The 22,588-nt window shown below is 38.9% G+C and overlaps 1 protein-coding gene across 1 annotated transcript in view; it reads left to right on the top strand.

Moving 5' to 3' along the window:
- The window catches only part of AP4E1 (adaptor related protein complex 4 subunit epsilon 1), a 59,943-nt gene extending 47,984 nt beyond the window's left edge, over positions 1–11,959 (top strand). The window contains exons 17-21 of the mRNA XM_078448613.1: positions 295–553; positions 3,653–4,207; positions 5,861–6,051; positions 7,576–7,733; positions 8,780–11,959. Of these exons, the coding sequence (XP_078304739.1) occupies positions 295–553; positions 3,653–4,207; positions 5,861–6,051; positions 7,576–7,733; positions 8,780–8,940 (1,324 nt within the window). The 3' untranslated portion in view covers positions 8,941–11,959. The remainder of the gene's footprint in view (positions 1–294; positions 554–3,652; positions 4,208–5,860; positions 6,052–7,575; positions 7,734–8,779) is intronic.
- The last annotated feature ends 10,629 nt before the right edge of the window (positions 11,960–22,588 follow it).

The following is a 22,588-nucleotide window of genomic DNA, read 5'->3' as shown; positions in this document are numbered from 1 at the left end:
CGTCCGACTTCAGCTCAGGTCACGATCTCACGGTCCGTGAGTTCGAGCCCCGCGTCGGGCTCTGGGCTGATGGCTCAGAGCCCGGAGCCTGTTTCCGATTCTGTGTCTCCCTCTCTCTGCCCCTCCCCCGTTCATGCTCTGTCTCTCTCTGTCTCAAAAATAAAATAAACGTTAAAAAAAAAAAAAAATTTAAGAGGTCATGGCAATGATGTGTTTTTAAAAATGCCTCAAAAAAGTAAGTTATTTAAGCAGCAGTTATTTAAGTTGACTTGATTTCATTATTAATCTCCTTAGGACAAATAGCTTGAAGCTGGAAGGTATAAAGAAATTATGGGGGAAAGAGGGCTATCTTCCCAAGAAAGAAGGCAAAACTGGGGATGAAACTGAAGTTCCGCCTGTTCCTCAAGAGAGTGTAATAATGGAGAATGTAGACCAAACTATAATTAAAAAGGATCAGTCTCAAGTCCTTACCCAATCTAAAGAGGAGAAAGAAAAGCAGCTGCTGGCATCATCATTATTTGTTGGGCTAGGAACGGAAAGTACAATCAATTTGGTAAGTAGTCTGTTATAGTCCTCTGAGAATCTTTGTCCCTGTCTTGTACAAAAAAACCGGGCTCTACGAAAGCTCTTGGCTGTCATCTATACTCACAGTGGAAAATGGCTTCCCTAGCTCCAGAGCCACCAGTGATACACTTTTCATATTTCTGAAAGAGAAATTCTAATTGGCTTAGCTTGAGTCAGGTGTTCTCTGTAGTCCAGTCAGCTGGGGCAAGGGTCAGGGTCCAAATAAAGTTACAAATATGACCATAGGTATTACTCCCATGGGTGGATAGGACAGTTCTCAGTGGGAAGTATTTTCGGTAATAATAGTTCAATAATACTGATATGTATTTGGGAAAAGTACTTCTCAAAATGGTATTTTTAATAGTAAAAGATAGGAATCAATTTAGATGTCCAACAGTAGGAGAGTGGGTACATAAATTATATTAGCTCAGAATATTACTCAGCCATTAAAAATGATAAATACTTCATTATAAAATAAAGAATACATGTGACATATTAAGCAAAAAACCAGAATATAAAGTTTTATTTATACTTTGTTTATAATTGTTAAGGAGATAAAAATGTATTGAGACTGAAAGGAATTACCCCAAAATGAAAATAATACTCAGGCATTATGATTATGATGATTTTCAAAACTTTTTATGCTGATATATTACTATCATAGGAAAAGAATGAAAACTCAGAGTGAAGGACAGGTGCTATTTTTGAGCATCTGAGAATTCCATATAATTGCCAATTTGGTGGACTGATGGACCTACCTGGTACAAAATAGTGATTAGAGCTACCTTTTCTTCAGTTTTACATCATTACAGTGCTTTCATCCTCCCTCTCTCCTGGTGGAATTTTCCTTCCATCCCTGTAATACTCTTTGCTTGTTTTCTCTCTTTTTAGACCCCATTTCTATCAGACTTGAGATCCCCTCCTAAGGAAAAAAAAAATTCAATCTAAAAGTTATAAATAAGTAATGTATCTTAATGCTGTCTCAGTCAGCATTTGCAGTTCAGCAAAGTGACTTATCTTGGGTCTCTAAGATGTTTCAGCTGGCTGTGGGTATCAGTGAATGCCTGGCACTGAAGGGGCAAGTTCTCTGTGGTCACAGTGCGCCCAGGCTTATGGAACCCTGATTTGTGAACCCTGTAGCTGATGTCGAAGGATTTCTGCCCTTTCAACAACATGCAAAGCTTTCAGCTAAACAGTCTTTCTCAAGACAACATTCATTGTGACAAATTCATTATCAGGCTTTTTTTTTGTGGTGCGCTTGAAATCAGAAATGTAAGGAGGGTGTTTTTCCTTTTAAGGTATGCTAAATCCTTTCTGGGTTAATTTTTTTACATAATCCACTCTGAGTATCAAGGCTTTTTGTTTTTCCTCATCTTTGCCTTTTATTTTGTATTCATTTTTGTTACTTTTTTAAGTTTTTATTTAAATTCTAGTTAGTTAACATAGTGTAATATTAGTTTCAGGTGTAGAATTTAGTGACTCGACATTTGCTCAACACCTGGTGCTCATCACAACAAGAGCCCTCCTTAATGCCCATCACCTATTTAACCCATTCCCCCCCTGCACCTCCCCTCAGCAACCCTCAGTTTGTTCTCTATAGCCAAGAGTCTGTTTCTTGATTTTATTCTTTTACCTTCATTTTTTAAATGTTTATTTATTTTTGAGAGAGAGGGGAGGGACAGAGAGAGAGAGAAAGAGAATCCCAAGCAGGCCCCGAGCTGCCAGCGCAGAGCCTGATGTGGGGCTTGAACCGACAAGTTGTGAGGTCATGATCTGAGCTGAAACCAGGAGTTGGACACTTAACCAACTGAGCCACCCAGGTGCCCCTCTTTTACCTTCATTTTTAAAAGTCATTTTCTCTGGGGTAACAAATTCTAGGTTAACTTTGTTTTCTTTAAATGTTAACATTAACCAAGATGTCACTCTAGTGTACTGTGGCTTGTGTAGCTTCTGATTAACAGCAGGATAGACACTATAGAAAAAAAAAATAAGCATGCAGACAAAGTAGTAGAAACAACCCAAAATGAAGCACAGAAAAGAGAAAAAACAAATGAAAAAACTCAGAACATGAGTGACCTGAGTAACAATATTGAACAGTGTAATACACATCTAATTCGAGTCCCATGGTTACTTGGAAATGGAAGTCCTTCACCCACACACTTGTTTTCATTTTTGTGTTAGTAGAATTTTAGTTCTTGTTTGATGACTTCTGAATTGAACTATAGGAGACATCTGCTGAAAGCTGGAAGAGGTGTTGGGACTTGAGGGAGTGAGAGGGTATGGAAGAGGAACTAGAATTCTGCTTAGCTGGAATCACGCGAAGGGTGGCCACACCGTGTTAAAGCCCCTAGGAGGATGGAGATGTGGATTTAGAGTAGTGCCAGACTGCTGCCCTGATTCTAGACAACTTTGGGAGGCAAGGGGAATTGTGAGCTACCACTCCACTCTTCTTACATAGATTTGCAGACCACTCCCCAGGAGTGTTGGCTCAAGGATGGCAGATTTGCCATTCCTGTCACCGGAGTCAGTAGCAGACATCACTAGTCAATTATAAAATTCTTGCCTGCTGTATGTGTGTCAGTCATTGCCAGTTGGTTCTTGAGGTAAAATCAGTTTTTCTTCTCTGTTTATTGACTTGTGGGCCATGAAATCACGATTGTCATAGACAACTGAACCAGAGTTTGAGCCATCCATGTATTTGAGGGTATCTTCTCTTCTACAGGACAACTCTGGAAACTCAAATAACGGCTGGGTTTCTCACTGTTCTTAATTTGTGCAATTCTGTACTCTAACATTCTGAAATCGATCAAGTTTTTAGAATTGTTCACCAATGACTTTTTGACTTTCTTTTTTTGATGTTATGTATATTTAATGAGAAATAAGATTTAGCTAATAGTTCAAAGTGAGGTAACTGTCATTATTTTAGGGTTTAACATTTTATTCATCTCTGATTCTTTTGTTAATCTATGCTTTATACATAGACTCTTAACAAATTAGTAAATTGTTCATTTGAAATTATAGAAAGATGTTTAAAACTCATGACTGGTAGAATGGGTTTTTTAGATATTGTTATATTTTATTTTTGCAGCTAGGAAAAGCAGATACCGTATCTCACAAGTTCAGAAGGAAATCAAAAGTCAAGGAAACCAAAAGTGGAGAAACAACCAGTGCTCAGAATATGCCCTGTTCTTACTTTAGTTCTTCGTCAGATGTGACTTACGAAGATGATTATTATTTGGATACTTTGCAGGATAGAGGAGACAAAGAATTAAATAAGTTTTCTCTCAACTCAGAACTTTTGGATTCTGAGTCACTCACAGAACTGCCCTCCGTTGAGAAACTCTCCAGTTGCACACTGTCTACACCTTCTTTGTTCACTGATGATATGGAAGGTCTTCACTCTCCTTCGTCCACTGCAGCCTCAGTTGCTAATGAAATCTCTTTAGCTTCTTCTCTGTTGGAAGAAACTTCTGAACACATGCATTCAGATCTTGTGGAGGTCTGTAATAATGAAACCATATCAGTGTCTTCTTACAAAATTTGGAAAGATGACTGTTTACTGGTGGTCTGGTCAGTTTCTAATAAGAGTGGTTTGGAATTGAAAAGTGCTGACTTAGAAATTTCTTCTGCAGAAAATTTTAAGGTAAGACAATGAATGGTTCCTTATTTCTTTCTTAAAGGGGTAATGCTTACTTAGTGTTTCTGTTCTTCACTCTTCTGATGATTTATAAATTTCATCCACATCCTTTTCTCTTTAGCAAAAAGACCCAAAGGTGTGACAGGTTTTTTATTATTTTGAGTAAGGACGAATTATTCAAAAGAGACAAGGAAACATAATAAAGATTTTCCAGCTATATTGGGGAAGGCCATAAATATAAATATATAAGTGAGTTTGGACAGAGCACAGTAGTTAAGAATGTAGGCTCTTGGGACACCTGGGTGGCTCAGTCGGTTGGGCATCTGACTTTGGCTCAGGTCATGTTCTCAGGGTTCATGGTTTGAGCCTCGCGTCGGGCTCTGTGCTGACAGCTCAGAGCCTGGAGCCTGCTTCCTATTCTGTGTCTCCCTCTCTCTGGCCCTCCCCTGCTCACGCTCTGTCTTACTCTCTCTCTTTCAAAAATAAATAAACATTACAAAAAAAAGAATAAAAAAAAAGAATGTAGACTCTTGACTCTGAATGCTTGGCTTTGAATCTTTCTTTTGTTACTTACTAGCTGTGTTACATGGTCAGGTTATGTAACTGCTTTGTGGCTTTCAGTTTCCTCACATTTAAAATGAAGATATTAATAGTGTCTGCCTTTACTGTGAGGAGTAAATGAGTTAATATCTGTAAAATGCTTACAGCAGTACCTAGCACTTGATAGGTGTTAGTGTGTTATTATTTTCAGTATGAATTTTGTGGTTTTTTGCTCCCTTTAAATGTCTCACAGAACTGCCATATTCATTCATTCTTCATTCTTGCCATAAACACTGAAGCAGAGTTCTCAATTTAGCAAAGCAGAACATCAAGGAGTAAGAATATTGAAGGATAATATTGTATACTGTCTGCTCTCTTTTTCTTTCATTGATTTATGTTGAGTGCTTGGGCATCAATTCTATTTCTTCCCTAGAGAATTGCCATTTTGATATTACGTTATTGTATGGATGTCCTTGCTGGAGTTATGAGACTTGACCAGTAGATAGTTATTTCACAAGACTGACCAATTTCTTCTGTGAGCTAAAATGTGTTGAATGGGATATTACCTGAGCCACTGACCAGGGCAGAAGTTCTGACTGTAGGTGTTCATTAGGACCACCTATGGAACTTAAAGCAACAAAACAAAACAAAACAAAATCTAATTCAGTTGCTTGGGCTCGACTCCCCATAGGTTGAGTAAGGGTGTACTGTAGCTTGAGAAAAGAAGATATGTGTGTGTGTGTGTGTGTGTGTGTGTGTGTGTGTGTGTGTGTTGGTTGTGGTGTTTTTGGGTTTTGTTTTGTTTTGTTTTTTAACTCTCCTAGTTTTAAACATCTGGTGCTAGTCAGGATTGAGAACCAAATAATCTTTTTGTTGTTGTTACTAAATTATACAGAGGTTTTCACTGCAATTTGTCACATAACTTTTACCTGTATACTATATTAATTATCTGTGCTAGTGAATTTTTCTCAAGTGAAGTTGTTAGTCATTTTTATACTGTAGTTTGTTATTAACATCTCACAATAGTATGCTTTTAAATTCAATTAAATAGAAAATTGGCATTCATATAATAGTCTGTATTGATCCTTTCTTCAATACTTTTATTACTTTTGTTTACAGATCACTGAGCAACCTGGATGCTGCTTGCCTGTAATAGAAACAGAAAGCATCAAAACCTTTCAATATAGTGTGCAGATGGAGAAACCTTTTACAGAAGGGAATCTTTTTGGTTTTATAAATTATCAGATGATGGATACTCATTCTGTTCAGCTTGAATTTTCTGTAAACTTATCACTATTAGATTTCATTAGGTAAATATTTTCTGGAATGTTAATTCAAGTTACTCATTCAGCAACTATTTATTAGGCCTTTTCTCTGGACAGAAGCACTGCACTAGGCGCTGCAGAGTAAAATAATTCAAAGCTAGATACCGTCCCTACCTTTAGGGAGAGTCCAGTCTAGGGAAGAGACATTGAACAATCACATAAATGCATAAATAATTTTGAATTGTGCTTTGAATAGAAAGTAAATGGTACAATGAGTGATTATAATATGGGACCTGATTTACATTGGGGTTGATTAGTAATTTTGGAAAACTTCTGAGAGAAAGTAATATTAAAGTAATGTTTAAATTGAAATAACTTCAAAGATTCCAGGTGGCTTCTTTTTAAAGCTTTTAAAGTTTCTCTCATTTATATTTCATTTATTTGATTAATTCTTTCATAAAATCTGTTTATTAAGCTTTAGAGATCTGCAAGAAAATTACTGAAGGTTATTAAACTTTAATTAGAGATATAGTATTTAGCATTATACAAGGCACTAAGCCGTGTTACCAAAATAATTGAAAACAAATTCTTCTTTTTTCTGTTCTCATTTGGTTTTATAGATATATTGTACTGTATTCAAATATTTTTTTTTAAATGAAGGCTGCCTGAACCAAAAATGCAGAATGCCAATAAATATCTGTAAAAAATTTTTAACCTTCACACATTCACTTGTGTTACACTGCTGTAATTTTTGCCTACTCTTTACAAGCTTTTAGTAAGAACGTGTCTCTCAGTCTGTCAAAGAGTTTTCATGGCCTTGGTGATGTAGGAGATAGAATCCAGCCTTCCAAAAACTTATACTCTCTGACTAAAAAGGTATATCCCATGGTGAGCATTAGTAACCTGAAGCAGCACAGTATGTATAATTAACAGTTCTTCTGTGTGTATTAATAAAATCCTATGTATGTTTTAAAAATATTTTCCCCATTATAAAATCAGTGCATAATTATTACAAAAATTCAAATGCTATGGAAAAGTATAAGTAAAATATAAAAGTTCCTTGTAATTCTACCCCCAGAGACCCAGTGTTAACTATTTGATCTTCAGTCTCATGAACCATTTTCAAAAATACATTTGTTAAAATCCTTTCCTTAGTCTGAGTTATGTAAGGTGCTAGATCTTCATATTTATACTCTGTACATGATGTTAATAGTGTCTTATTGTCCCCAAATTCAAAGTATATTTATATTTGAATGATTCATCAAATTACTTGGTAAAAATTTTTTTAACTTGGTAAAATTTTGCCGAAATGACTAATGCTCAGAAAAAGAACTGAGTGATTTATTGGAAAGACATTGACACTTTAATAAAATCTTCTTTTAGTATTTCCTAAGTTTGGAGGTTGATGGTAAGCATTCTAATTCTAATCATAGTTAGTTTAAAAACATAAATTTTGTGGGGCCCAGATTTACAATGATTATGTTTTATTCCCATGAGTCATTTGAAATGTATTTGTTTAGAATTAATTTCATTCTTTTGGACATATCTAATTTTAAAAATTATTTTCAGACCGTTGAAAATCTCAACTGAAAACTTTGGCAAACTCTGGTTATCCTTCGCAAATGATGTGAAGCAAAATGTAAAAATGTCAGAATCTCAAGCTGCTCTGCCTTCTGCCCTGAAGACCCTGCAACAGAAACTAAGACTTCATGTTGTTGAAATTATAGGTTCGTAGAGTTATGAAAAGGCAATTTTGTGTTTATGGAGGCTTTCTCACAGAACACAAATCAACTTTTACAAGTATCAGATTTCTTAGAGCTATTATTTCCTGTTACGAATACCTTTCAAATGAGTGTGTTGTTCAGACTTTATTAAAGAATTTTTTGTGTGGTAAAGTATAACAGGATTTACCATTTTAACCCAGTTTTAACTGTATAGTTTATTGGCATTAAGTGCATTCATGTTGTGCAACCATTGCCACCATCACTTCCATAACTCTTTCCTCTTGCCTGACTAAAACTCTGTGCCGTTTAAACACTAACTCCTCATTCCCCCTTCCTCTCCAGCTCCTGACCACCACCATTCTTATTTCTGTCTCTCTGAATTCAACTACTGTAGGGATCTCATATAAGCAGAATCATGCAATATTTGTCCTTTTGTGACTAGCTTATTTCACTTAGCATAATGTCTTCAAGGTTCATTCGTGTGTAGCATATGTCAAAATTTCCTTCCTTTTTAAGCCTGAATACTATTCCTTATATGAATATACCACATTTTGTTCATCTATTCATCTGTCGATGGACACTTGGGTTGCTTCCACCTTTTGGCTATTATGAAAAATGATGCTCTGAGTGTGGGTGTACACATACCTGTGTTTGAGTCCCTGCTTTCAGTTCTTCTGGTTATATATGCAGAAGTAGAATTTCTGGATTATATGGTAATTTTTGTTCAATTTTTGGGGAAACTGCCGTATTATTTTCTACAGCATCTGTACCATTTATATTCCTACCAGCAGTGCACAAAGGTTCCAGTTTCTCCACATCCTCACCAACAGTTGTTATATGTATATGAGTGTGTGTGTGTGTGTGTGTGTGTGTGTGTGTGTGTGTGTGTGTCTTACAGGATTAGTAGCTCCTTGTGATTTTAATTTGCAGTTCCTTACTGATCAGTGATGTTGAATATCTTTTCACGTGCTTCTTGGTCATTTGTGTATCTTGGAGAAATGTCTGAGTCCTTTTGTCTTAAAGAATTTTCAATTTATGTTTTCTTGTAGGCAATGAAGGGCTTTTGGCCTGTCAGCTACTCCCATCCATCCCCTGCTTGCTGCATTTTCGAGTTCATGGTGACGTATTAGCCCTGTGGTTCAGATCCTCCTGCTCTACTCTTCCTGACTATTTACTGTATCAGTGTCAAAAGGTAGTGGAGGGATCCTAGCAGAAGCTCTGCTTTTATTTTACTCCATCAAAATAAATGGTTTACATAGATAAACTTATTTACCAAAGTAAAAAGAACTCCTGGTACTTCTAATGAAAACGGGGATTATTACAAGCTGTGGTTTTATGTGTTTTCTTTATGAATCCTGATATCCTGATCAAGAAAGATCCCTAAGAAACTGTATCCTTAACCTTTTACTCAGGATTGTACAGTATGTTTGGGTCTCACAAAAGTGACCTGAACTAATGTTATAAACTGCTAATGATTTATATGTCACTTAGTGTAGAGGGACTGAAAATATTTATTTTGTTATAAATAATTTTATAGCAAATTTACTCTAGTGCTAGCTGATTTGTAGTAAAGCCAAGTCTCCGTTCTCTGCATTAATGGTGGGGGAGTCGGGGGGAGACATGGCATTGATCATCCCAAACCTAATTTGTATTTGGCTTTGGAATGCAGTGTAAGCTTTTCGATAGGGAAGTCATTACTTTCAATTATGTTTTGCTTGGATCAGTGTTGAAATAAATTGGCACAGCACACACTAACAGTTTAGGAGATCCATGAGCATGCTGGATATCGGGGGGATTCAATCTGTGATATAGTTTTTATTGTAGATAACTTGTTACACATAATTGCAGATAATTCAGCTACAGAATTTGTCCATTTTCCACTTGAACTTGTTTTTAAAATTCAAAATGAATCCTTATTTTAAATGTATTCTTATTTTAAAAACCCAGAGCCATTTACAAAATATTGTCATATAAAAACATAACCCATAAGAGGACAGAATACTAAAACAGATATAAAAGGACTTTGTAGTTATGGCAACTATCTTAGTTACCATTTAGGTCCATTTAGGTCCTTTTGACAAACTAAATTTTGTGAGTATAAATGGAAAAACCATCTTTCCTGGCTTTTGAATCTGCTAATACTCAATGGATACAACCACAACAGTGACTGCTTAAGTATACTGTACAGATTCTTCAGTAAGATACATCATTTTCATGTTGTAATTGTGCCTTTATGGCCTATGTCAGAATTCTTGTCAGTGAAAGAAGAAGTTAGGCCTACTATGACCAATGGACCACAATCTTGAGATTGTACATTAAAGTTAAAAACTGAAATAGTAAGTATTTTATAAAATCTTATGGTGCTGTGGAAAATATTTATTATTTCACTTTTTCTGGCACTTCACCATGGAGACTGTTCAGGTAATACAGTTTTAAGTCATTGCAGTTAATACTCTGGTTAATTGGTACTGTTTATCACCTACGTGTGGAATTCTGGTTTAAATTATCTCATTAATCATAACCGATAAAGATACTAAAGGGATTCCCTAGAGCTGTTAGGTTTTATTACTTTTTTGTGTCTAGCATTTTTCTCCCTAAAAACAAAAGCACTGTTTTTAAAAACTAATTTTAAAGTTACCCATTTTTAAAAATGTCACTTCTTGTTAATTTCATGTTTTTAAAAACATACAGTAAAACCTTGCTATGAAAGCAATGATAAATGACTAGAATTTCCTGAGTAGGTTTCACTTTTGAATAGAAGGTCAGATTCATCTTTATGCTCCCAGCAGCGTCATGTGAAGAGAATGCGCTCTCTTGGATGTGGTGGACACTGGTAGCTAGACTTACCAGCTTCCTCTTTATTTCTGCCTCTGTCAACAGCACCCCTCTTCCCCAACCCCCGATTCTGCTGTTACTCTGACAAAAAATTAGGAAGTACCCTCTCACTTTGTAGAGGAATACAGTATGTGGCAAAGGAGGTGCTCCATTTTTTTGTGTGTCCTTACTTCTGTGTGTGTGCATGATCACCAAGGCTAGGCTGAGTGTAGCGCAGTGTGTGTAAGGTGCCCAGCAAGCAGATGGATGACTATCTAGGAGAGATTACAATGGGCTACTCTGTTGCTTTGTTAAAAGGTTGGTCGTGAATGGCAACAGCAGTTGTCATTAACATGGCTTGGCCAACAGAGCTGTCTGATGGTGGGAGATGTGTAATGGTAGGTTAGGGCCGGGAGCATCATTTTAGCTTGTCAAAGGGAACATAGTGTCACTTTTGTTCTTTCTGAATCCACTAAATAAAAAGTAGAGTAATGGAGTTTCCACTGAAACATTTAGTAGAATGTTTACAATTTTTATATTTTTATGGCTTTAAAACAACAGTAGGAAAGAGTAAATTTTAAAGAACTTCGGAGCAGTGTGTATCTGCCTAAATTAATTCAGTGTTTTAAGTTCTAAATCAGGCATCACCAACCTTTTTTGCATTGCAGGAAGACGTGACTGTAAAGTAGGGAGCATGATTTTTGTGGGCAGATAATCCTCTTTACCTTACAGTCATGGTTTAAAGTGAAGGGGCAACATCTGGAGTAGAGCTGTGGTGGGGATGCTCAGCGTGTGAGTTCTGTGCCAGGCACCTTCACTGAGAGTGCAGGTGGCGGCAGGTGTGACTCTGGGGGAGAATAAAGGGCAGACGGCAAAACCTTAAGAGCAGGTGAATGAAGAAGGATCAGGCTCCCGCCAGAGTAGTCCCTGTGGAGGCGGGCGGATCAGGCTCAAGGGAAAGTGGGGCCCTGAGTAAGGGTACTTCTGAAGAGAGGGCAGATGGAAGGTGAGCAGTTACCAAGTGCTAATGTGCCAAGTGTGTCCGCATGTTCTTTGCAGAGGGGCACTATTTAAATAGTAACCTGCTATCCTCTACCAAAAAACAGTTGTGCTGAAAATGCAGTATTGTATTTTTTCCCTTATTTTGTTTCATGTCAGTAATATTGTAAAATATTGAGTTCTTTGTCTTCTTTTTTATGGATGAATATGATCTTTGTCTCATGATTGTGAGCCACTGCAAGTGCACTGAACCTATTCACAAGTCTTTAAGGTGTTTTGCTGTGTTAAAATTTTAGAGGGAAAAATGCAAGTGAGAATAACAACCTAATAGGCATTAATGACTTTATTTTGGAGTTGAATTCTGTAATTTGAAAAACAATTCGGCTAAATATGTAATAAATACAAAGTGATCTATATTGTTCTTTGGTCTGTATATTTTTTATTATCTAAATAGCTAATAAGTAATCCTATTCAGTAATTTGATAGGGTTGGTGAAAAGGAGCAGAAGCAACTGGAATGAGATGAAAAGAGTGATTTACTCATTTCAGTCCCTCGAAGAATCTGGCCTAATTGGTTAAAAGTAAAGATACTGCTGTTTCTGTGTGATGTTCAAAGAGAACTTTGTGGGCTTCAGGCATGGATTCGTTCTCAGGTGTGTGTCCATATCCCCTAGGTCAGCTTATCCTAGCCTGACCAGAGCATTCAGAGCAGTGCTTTCTTTCCACGATGCCCTCTCCGTACAGCCGCCTTAAGATGCAAGAAACACAGTAAGTCGAAAGGTGATTTAGTGAGTCTCTGTCTCTACGTGTGTATCCTAAAACACAAAGCTAGATCAGAAATGGCATTTAAATCTCACTGACTTATGCCTACTATTGGCTATAATGTGTGGCAGGCAAGAAGTTCTGAGACTTGAAGCCCCATCTTTGGGACACTGAAGGTAAAGGAGGTTTAAATGCACCACACCCACTGCAGTAATTGACAAGAAGGGACTCTTAAAGGGAGGGATGGCCTGCTGCCAAACCTGGTAGTCAAAGTTAATGATTGTATGAAAGTTACTTGTTTATGTGTGTGCATAATGAAAGACTATGAGCTTTTTATGGTTAAGAACCATGCATATATTCTATTCTGTGTTCCTTTGCCTGATGCACAATATAGGCATTCAGTAATAGGGACTCAGCCTACTGAATGAATGACTAAAAAGACTTGTCCCATCAAAGTAAATAATCTGAGACCAGGTAATATCTAGGGATTGACTTTAGCAATCCTGTGGCTCTCCTAGAAGTAAAGAAAAGTGATCAGATGTAGTTTATAGATCTAAGTTAGCAGAAAGGGGTTTTGGTGAAAATAGCTTGTGCCAATTTCTACCTAGTGGAAGAGAGGAAGCATGACTGCTTGAAGAGACCTTTACCAGCCTGAAGGTTAAGTCCTGTGAGAAGTTGCCATGCCATTTAAGAGATCTCTCTGCATATACAGTGTGATTACAGATAGATACTATGACTTGGAGGAGGAGGACGTTTCTGCGTTATGGCAGATGTTCATGAAGTTTTAGTGATCTAAAAGAACTGGTTTTAGGACAGAAAGCAGTGGACATTTGATCAGTGAAGTTAATGATAGCTAATGAATGTGATAAGGCAGATTTACTAGCTAAGCTAGCATTACATGTTTCTTCAGAAGAGTGAGCACTGTGATAGTGGGAGGGACAGCTATAAATTAATAAGGCCGACACCATCAGGAAAGTTGGGAAAGAACAGTTCTGAATAAAGTAGCAGGAAGCAGAATTACTTAAAAGGAAATGTGTTTCCTATGCATCATGTGGGAAACTTTATGGTAGGTGCATGGATCCAAGACAGGATGGTACCCAAAAGATGGGTCCAGAGAACCCTGAGAACTTAAAGATTGTGAGTTGGATACAGGGAGGATGGGCTTGGGCATGGGGGAGAGACAGATGATGTCAAACACCGTGAGTTTTCTGGAGCATCTGTAATGCTGCAAATGTAGTGAGTTCTTCTAAGTGGTTGCAACTAGATTGCGGGCTTCTTTCCAAGAGAAGAGTCAATTTTCTTTAGTTATTTTAAACTATTTTTATAAGTGGACGAGTACTTTCCTTCCCCAAAACATATTGCAGATACCACTAAATAGGTGGCCTTAGGAAGTTTTTCCCTAATGAGGTCTGGCAGGATATGTGCTAAATGGATGGAGACTAGAGCCCAGAGATTATTTTTTGTATTTCAGTGAGAGAAAAGTACTTGGAAATCTGTTTAATTGTACAACTCCATCCTTTATGTTGTGTGACAAGTAGGAAGTAACAGAAGCAAGGTGTGATATATTCTTAGGGAGAGGTGTTTGGTCTGAATTGCTACTGTATAATTTAATGAAGTTGAGGGCAAAACCGGTGACTGGAACAAGCTGGTCTCCAATGATGATCAAGGTATAAGACCTGATAGATCAAGGTTAAGAATTTATTTTTTCATCTTAGTTGACTGATTAATAGTTGCTGGGGTTAAACAGAAGAGTTACGGTGACCTGTAGGAAAAACGAAATGATTTGGACCCAAATATTGGACCAGTCTTCATCCACAGAAGTGATAAGTGTCTTGTTATTCATAAAAAGCCTTTTTAAGCACATCCGAGTTCATGCTCATCAAGTGACTTACAGTGGCGTCGCTACAGAGCCTCAGGACGGGGTTGGTCACCAGAAAGACCCAAGTTGGAACTTTCAGCCCCACTCACCTACCTCTGGGAAGGGGAAAGGGAGGGGTAGGGTGGCTGGAGATTAAGTTCTGGAAAAACTCTTGAGTAGGATTCATGAACTTCCATGTGGGTGAGGCATCCCATTTCCATGGGGACAGAAGTTCCTGTGCTCAGGACCCTTTCAGACTTTGCCTGATGTACCTCTTCATCTGGATGTTCTTGAAGTGTGGCCAGTCAGAATTGAGATGTGTTTTCAGTATAAAATTGAAATGTGTTTTAAGTATAAATATTGGATTTCAAAGACTTCATGCAAAAGTAAAATACTACTATATATTAAGAATATTGAAATTGCATTTTAGATATATTAAACCAAATAAAGTGGATTATCAAAATTAATTTTACCTGTTTCTTTTTAATATGGCTACTAGAAAATTTAAACTTCATACATGATTACATTATGTTTCTATTGGATAGTGCTGTCATAGATCTAACTTTCAACTAAGATCTCAATTTATAGTCCTATAAAGGCCAAATCTAGAAAAAACAATCTGTGATTATTCTATCCCTTGCTTGCTGCTAATTCTGATATTAAATCCATTATTCTTAAACTTTAATGGCAATTCAGAGAGAATTATATCTTCTTAAAATGGAGAATTTTCCTCTACTTCTGGAAGAATTTGATTATTCTTGTCTTTGTCTCCTTCCTATGTCTAATTCATCTTTGTCTAAACTGCTATTAATGTGTTCAATTCATACATAATATTTTTTAATCTCCAGAAGTTCCATTGGATCTTTTTTTATATCTTTAATTTCTTTCTTCACCATGGTCATGGTTTTTTTTGTTTTTTTGTTTTTTCCAACACGGAGTATATATTTTAATAGCTGTTGTCATGTCCTTGGTGGCTTATTCTGGCATCTTTGTTATTTCTCTCTTTCTTTAAAATAAAAAAGATAGAGTGTGAACGGAGGTGTGGGGAAATAGGTTCTACTTACATAAATGGGTTAGAAAAAAGCTTAGGGCAGAAAGCTGCCACCATGGGGCAAAAGTGCCTGAGGTTAGCTATCGAGATGTTGTAATGAGATCAGGAGTAACTTGTTATATCACCTGTAGGAAATTACTTCCCATCTGACGCCAATATCACAAAGTCCACTTGCCCCCCCCCCCCCCCCCCCCGACCTTTTGCTTCTTACACACACAAGTTAATGATTAATATCTGATTGTTTTCTTTATGTTCAGCATGTGTGTAAGATCTTGTTTTCTTCACGTTCACCAGGTGGGTAATATCTCATGAGCTCAATAAATACAGAGACAAAGAGCCTGTTTGGGGCTCTTGTCTTCTCCTGGACATCAGCATCTCTTGTATTCAATTCTGTGTCTGCTGTCTTGCTGGACAAGAGAGAACTCCAGATTCATAGTCTGCGACACAAGGTAGAGGAGCAGAGGGGGCTAGAGCCAGAATCTTAAGCAGCCTCCATGCTTGGCGTGGAGCCTGACATAGGGCTCAATCCCACAATCCTGGGATCATGACCTGAGCTGAAATAAGAGTCAGATGCTCAGCTGACTGAGCCACCCAGGCTCCCCTCTTTGTTTGTCTCTACTGATTGCATTTTCTCTGGTTATTGGTCATATTTTGCTGCCTTTTTGTGTGCTTGGTAATGTTTTACTAGAGTTTTACCTTATTGGGTGCCAGATTTTACTTTATTTTCTAAATAGTGTTGGAATTTCTTCTGGTGCATAGTAAAGTTGCTTGGTATCAGATTGATCCTTTCAACACTGTGTTTAAGATTTCTTTTTCAATTTTTACTTTAGAAGGGGAGAGAAGGGCAGAGGGAAAGAGAATCTTAAGCAGGGTCCATGCTCAGCATGGAGCCCCATGTGGGGCTTTATCCCAGGACCGTGGAATCATGACGTGAGCTGAAATAAAGAATCGATCACTCAATCGACTAAGTCATCCAGCCACCCCTTCACTTGCCTTTAAGTTATATTAGGCTGAGTACAGAGCAGTGTCTTTAGGGTTAATTTATCCCGATTAAGGCAACACCCTTCCAAGGATACTACCTCTATCTCATGAGGGCACTTTGGTAAAAACAAACTATTTCCATCTCTAATTCTAGCCATGTTGGCCTTCTTGATCTCTTAGGGCTTCTTCTTCCTTATCCTGTGCCCTGGAAACTGCCTTCAGGCAGTAAGCTGGGACAGTCCCAGGGCTTGCCTTATTCTTTTCCCTTCTCTTGGGGAAATCAGTCTTGTGCTGGTTGTTTTTCTATTTCTAAAAATCATGATTTCATATATTCTCCCCAGTTTCCTAGTTATTTAAGGCAGGAGGCTAAATCTCGTCCTTGTTGCTTTTGGTCAGAAGAGGTAGTACCTTAATTAGGTTTTAATTTCATGAAGGACATGTTCCTACCCTATTCTAAGAATTCCTAAGGCATTTGATCAAATTTAGTATAGAATTTGGAAGGAAGAAGCATGTTTCATTCTGTGTAGACACGGAACCAGAACACTCCTCTGTATGTTTTAGGTTTGGCCAGGTTATTAAAGATAGTGTACCTACAATTAGGGGATGTGATTAGCATTAAGAGGAAGAGCCCCTTATTGTGGCCACTAAGTGTTGGTCAAGAAGGAAGAGTGGAGTAGAAGAGGATCTTAAATCTTGCCATCATTGTGAAGCCTCTGAAGACTTGTCAACAGACCTAGCCAGACAGGTCAGGAGGGCACCAGCCTTGACCTCTGCCTGGAGCAGCCCCAGGCAGAGAGCTCAGTGGTAGGCCAGCCTGAGCTGAACTCGCCCCATCCCTGGGAGTGGTATTTGGGAATGTTCTTTGTGGGAGAATACTGTAGACTTGGAACTGCTAGTTTGTGCATAATAGTAGGGTTTTTGGGGGGAGGGTGGGTAGAGGAGATGGTTGTTTCTGTGGACATTGAACTTATAAATGAAAATGTCAGTTCATGGGCTCTCCAACAGAGTCGCCTTTCCCAATCTCTTCCTTGGATTTCAGGGGCCTCAGTCAGTGAAGTAGGACATCCCTCAAGAGTTGTCCCTGTAATGCCATGTATCTTATCAGTACTGGCATTTTTCTTTGTTAGACATACATTTTTTTTTTTTTTTAATGAAGTGATTCTCAACTAAATTATTTCTTGGTTTAAGAAGTACTATTACTTGTCTGAGTGTCTTTTGTTGAAGTTAGCTACAGAGTCGTTGAAAGTGGGTCCTTTGTGCACAGAAGATCAGGAATGGTACTTGCCATCACTTTTCTAAGATCAGGACAGATGTTGCAATGTGTCACATCACTCCTGCCTCTGGACTCAAGACTTAGCTTCAGAATGCTTCCTACATAGCACTTCAGGCATCTACTACTAGTAAATCTGAGTTGCTACTCAAAATTAAGTCTATTTGTCCTCTCTATCTTAAGTAGTATGTAGTTTACAATAACCTCCTTTACATTAGGGGATTCCTAGCTTGTAGACTACAAGTACCTCTCAGCTTTATCTCATCATATGATTTATCTCCTATCCATAGTGACTGTCTACTCCCAATTTAAATCCAAAAGGCCTCCAAGGAAAAGTAATTTGCCATCACAACAGCAAGGCCACCTTTATTGAGCACCACTGGGTCAGATTCCAAACAATATTATAGTCTCCCAAACCCCTGTTTGTATTTTCCTATTTTCTGATGATGAAACTGAGGCTCAGAGAGCTGAAGTGACTTGCCTGAGGTCCCAAAGATACCTAGCAGTAGATCTAGGACTTGAGGGATTTTATGATTGCCCTTGAATGTCCTCTGCCTATTTTATTTCCTTTTTCCTTTTTTTCTTCCACACCTTGTGGCTTTGGTGAGGAGCAGCTGGCCCCTTGGGAGTTCTGCCAATTAGAGGATGCCAGAACTTCTGTGAGCAGATTGACAAGCCTTCACAGGGTGGGATTTTATCTTACTGGGGAGAGAGACATATTTTGCTTTTTCTTTTCTTGATTACTTATAGATTTGAAGCCATTCTGAATGTTGGAAGTCCACCTAGTCGAAAGAAAATGGAGAAATTACAGTAATTTTTTTTTTTTTTTTGTAATTTGGCAATTAGGTCGGTAAATTAAATAATGTTGTGATTATCTTCTTTAATTGAAGCAGGTAACTATAAAGCCAAAGGAAAACGATTTTCAACAAGTCAACCATTGATGACTGGTACTGTTTTTATAGTTTTGTATTGGAAAACACTCATCACAGAAGATAAGTGATGAGCAGATTAATCCAGCATACACATACAGATACAGAGGTACATATATCATTATTTAATTAAATAAACATGTTTGAAATTAACAATTTTATTTATATATGAAAGATCTTTTTCAAAATTATTTCAGCTACACTAACTTTTGAGGAGGACCCCCTGAGTATAGTTTCTCAGCCGATGTGCCCTGGTTACTCCCAGCATGGCATGGTGTAGAATCATGAGACCGCCAGCTCCTGTCTGCAGTGCTGGGAGCCAGCCTAGGGTTGCAGGACCAGAGTTCAGGCGGTGCGAGTCTAGGGACACAGGGGATGGACCAGCTGACTGAAGCCTAATGTGAGGCTTTACTAGCTGGTCCAGGAGGGCGCAGCTGCCAGTCCTGAAGCACAGAGAGGAGAGGGGGCAAGCCCGATCATCATGCGAGGCTTCCCATGGTTCTCCCCACACCCCACATTCTCTAGCAACACTATCCCTGAAGGACCGGGGCTGCAGAACAGAGAACAGTGTTGACCAAAAGTGGTGCTCTTTCCTCCTTTGCTTTTTTTCCTTCCTTTCTTTTATAGGTCAGTCATGGTGCTAGGTCCTGGAAAATGAGATCGGGTCCTTGCCCTTGGGGAGTTCTCGATTTGGGGAACGATCTGGAAGGCAGAGTGCAGTGAGGGTGTGGACACGGGTATCTTCAGGAGCCTGCAAGGTGTTCAGAAGGGACCTTCTCCCAGTTAAGAGTGTGTAGTGTCTTGGTCCTCAGGGTACCAAGGAGCTATTGCCTGTTAATCTGGATTATTGTTTTAGTTTATTTTTGAGAGAGAGAGAGAGAGAGAGAGAGAGAGAACACAAACAGAGGAGGGGCAGAGAGAATGGAGAGAGAGAATCCCAAGCAGGTTCCACGCTGTCAGTACAGAGCCAGATGCAGGGTTCGGAATTGCTGGGTCATGTGGTGACTCCATGTTGAACTTTTTGAGAAACTACCACACTGTTTCCCACAGTGGTCTCACCATTTTACATTCCCACCAGCAATGTGTGAGAGTCAAGGCAGCCCAGGATGGGACATGTGACAACCTAAGAAACCACTGTTTACCCGGGCAAGTGACAGTGACTGCACCCCCTTATATATGTAGCCCTGGCGGCCTCCGTCCAGGGTCAGCCTCCTCTTAAACAGCCATCCAGAAATTCCCCAGAGGGAAGAATAATGTTAAACAAAATGACTACAGTGAGGGACTCTTCTAAAGCCCTAAAAGCTGCCATTACCCAAAATAGGCATCCAACACGTTCTTTTATGACTGCCATAAATACCAGCACTAGCAATATTATCTTCATATGAGTTGATTTCATAGCACTTTAGAAAGTTACACCATCATAAATAATCTATGAATATGTTATTTCATCTGCTCTCAGAATTTGCTCCAACAGAGCTCTGGCCAATTTTAGAAGTTTCCATGTAAATATATAAATATAACGGTAAGAAGAACATGAAAATTGAACAAAACGAGGCCAAGTATCACATTTAATCCACAAATATTATGAAAGAATATGAAATTGTTTTATGGGTGGCTGAAGTAAGCCTGTTTGGTGGGGAGGAGATGATGTATGTTGCCACCAGTCCAAAAAGGAAGGATGCCTACTAGGGAAGCAAGCCTCTTTCTTTAGAGCCTCTTTTTCTCTGGTTAATGCTGTACCTCATCATAAATGATTTGGTGCTGTCCTGAAATACTAGACGCAGCACACTTATGTATGTATAAACTTATACTGACACTTTAAGAATAACAAAGGGGCCCCTGGGTGGCTCAGTTGGTTAAGCGTCTGACTCTTGATTTTGGCTCAGGTCATGATCTCACGGTTCATGGGTTTGAGCCCTGCATCAGGCTATGCGCTGGCAGTGTGGACTCTGCTTGGGTTCTCTCTCTCCCTGTCTCTCTGCCCCTCCATCTCTTAAATAAATAAACAGAAAAAATAGTTCTTAAAGTAACAGAAAACACTATTTTACAACACTTAATGCCCTGTGACACATCTGGAAGTGTGCCTTAAGAGAAAATTAATTCTAAAATGGAGTTGATTTCCATCAATTGTCACTAAAAGTTATTCAGGTGAAAATTAACAGTTTGGGCCTGACTCAGTGAAGGTGTTAATTAAGAGCACCTTAATTATATGGATTATGGAAATGGGTTAACAATTACTGATCACTCCAATTTTCTGAAAACATATGATCTGTGTATTTTTCCTTCCTTGAGTCTGGAATTCTCTCCTGCTCTCCTTTCCCAGCTACTTGAGATGCTCTGGGGGAACTTGAAACTGTTGATTCCCGGATATTCTACAGGTTTGGTGCAGGCAGATTTCAGGCTGAGGAGGTTCAAGCCTAGTTCAGGACACACTAGGGAGCGTTTGGCTGCTGTTTGAATGTCCATGTTGTGTAGGTAGATTGGGGATAGAAGTTAAAACATCACTGCTTTGTGGTTTGCTGGCAGCTCCTTTCTTCCAGACTTCCTGTCAAAGGCTCCAAGTGGACTCCATTTTATTTCCAGGAAGGTATGGAAGTGGATGTAGTAAGGGTATTGATTTGGAGAACACATGGGCTAAGAGGAATGCCTAGGTCTGGAAAACTTGGTTCTCCCTCCTCCTGTGGCTTCTGTTTATAAGGGCAGGAGATTTGGCTTTGGAGGGCGGGTATCTGCCATATTATCTGCTGCAGAAGTAAGCAGCAACTAGGGGGGTTGAAAAAACAATCTAATATACACTTTGGCATAAAAGAAACACAGTGCATTGCATATCTCACCAATTCTTTAAATTTCTTTATTTTTTTTTTTTGTAATAGTGTAGTTCCAGGACCACTTTGGATAGTGAATACCAGGTGGCCAATCAATACCGTTTGTTTATTTTTTTATTTTTTATGTATTTTTTTCAATCAATACCGTTTAAATGCCTCCAGCTACCGTTTAAATGCCTCCTGCTGGAGAGTTTTTCTCTTGTCTGGGTTTCAGTGGAAATTCAGCAATGTCTGGGCCCTTTTACAAAGCACAACTGGAGGTTACACAGAAAGAGGATGGAATTAGGAATAGTCACAAGTAAACACACCCAACAGGTAAGGGGTAGAGGGAAACACACCAAATATTCAGGAAGGTTTGAAGAAAAGTGAGGCACAGTGAGCTTTCTACAGAACCTGGTGGAACTCAAGGAAGCATCTCTGAGATAAACACCCTTATTCAAATGCCACAGACACACTGTTTCCCTAAACAGAGAGACTTGAGGCCTAGCAGTTTTTATGTTGCAGCAAAAGATTTGGGTCAGAACCAAAGTTTTAAAGACTTTATTGAAGAAGTTCAAAGATTCATTGGCCAGCAGCCAAGTGTGGTCTGATTTGTTTGCATTTCCTCTGGGAACTTGCAGGCAAGTGAGGAATTGGCCAGCCACGACCGTGAGGGTCACCCACTCCCCTGTGGGTCTTTTCTTCCTGGCATTTATGATGTGGGGGAGGGGAGTTAGGAGGAAGCCATTCCCTACAAAGGCCCAGTTTCAGCAGTCCAGTCAAACTGCAGTCTCCCCTCACATCAATCTGGCAATAATTAGTCCACCAATGAGACCCGTATCGTTCAGGGCAAGAGGCAACGGGATGAAGGGTGGGAAGTGAAATGTCACCATTCTTCTCCCAACTGGTAATGGGCAGAAGACCTGCTCCAGCCTCAGAAGCACCAAGCACGTGTGTTCACGGGTGGTTTTCCTTGTTCAGGCTCTTGGAAAGCTCAGCATCTACCAAGAATCTTTCAAATGTTCTTGTTGTTTGTGGCTTAGAGAGTTTTGGGACATTTGTCAACTGGATTGGACTTTGAAAAAAAAGTGTTTTTTTCTGTGGTTTTGGGAATTTGAAAAGAAGGTGCTTGTGTCCCCCACATGGGTATACATATACGTACAGCATGAAGATCCCTCTCCTTTTCTTGGGATTTTGATCACATTGATAGAAAGTTGTGCAAAAATGTGAAAATGTGGGGCACCTGGGTGGCTGAGTTGGTTGAGTGACTGACTCTTGATTTCAGGTCAGGTCATGATCTCACGGTGGTGAGACAGAGCCCTGTGTTGGGCTCTGTACCGAGCATGGAGCCTGCTTAAGATTCTCTCTCCCTCTGCGCCTCCTCCACGCTC

The sequence above is a fragment of the Panthera onca genome, chromosome B3 (assembly GCF_046562875.1).
Source record: "Panthera onca isolate mPanOnc1 chromosome B3, mPanOnc1 haplotype 2, whole genome shotgun sequence".
NCBI classification, from domain to species: domain Eukaryota; kingdom Metazoa; phylum Chordata; class Mammalia; order Carnivora; family Felidae; genus Panthera; species Panthera onca.
The sequence above is the reverse complement of the archived record's forward strand: the minus strand, read 5'-3'. Positions and strand labels throughout refer to the sequence as shown.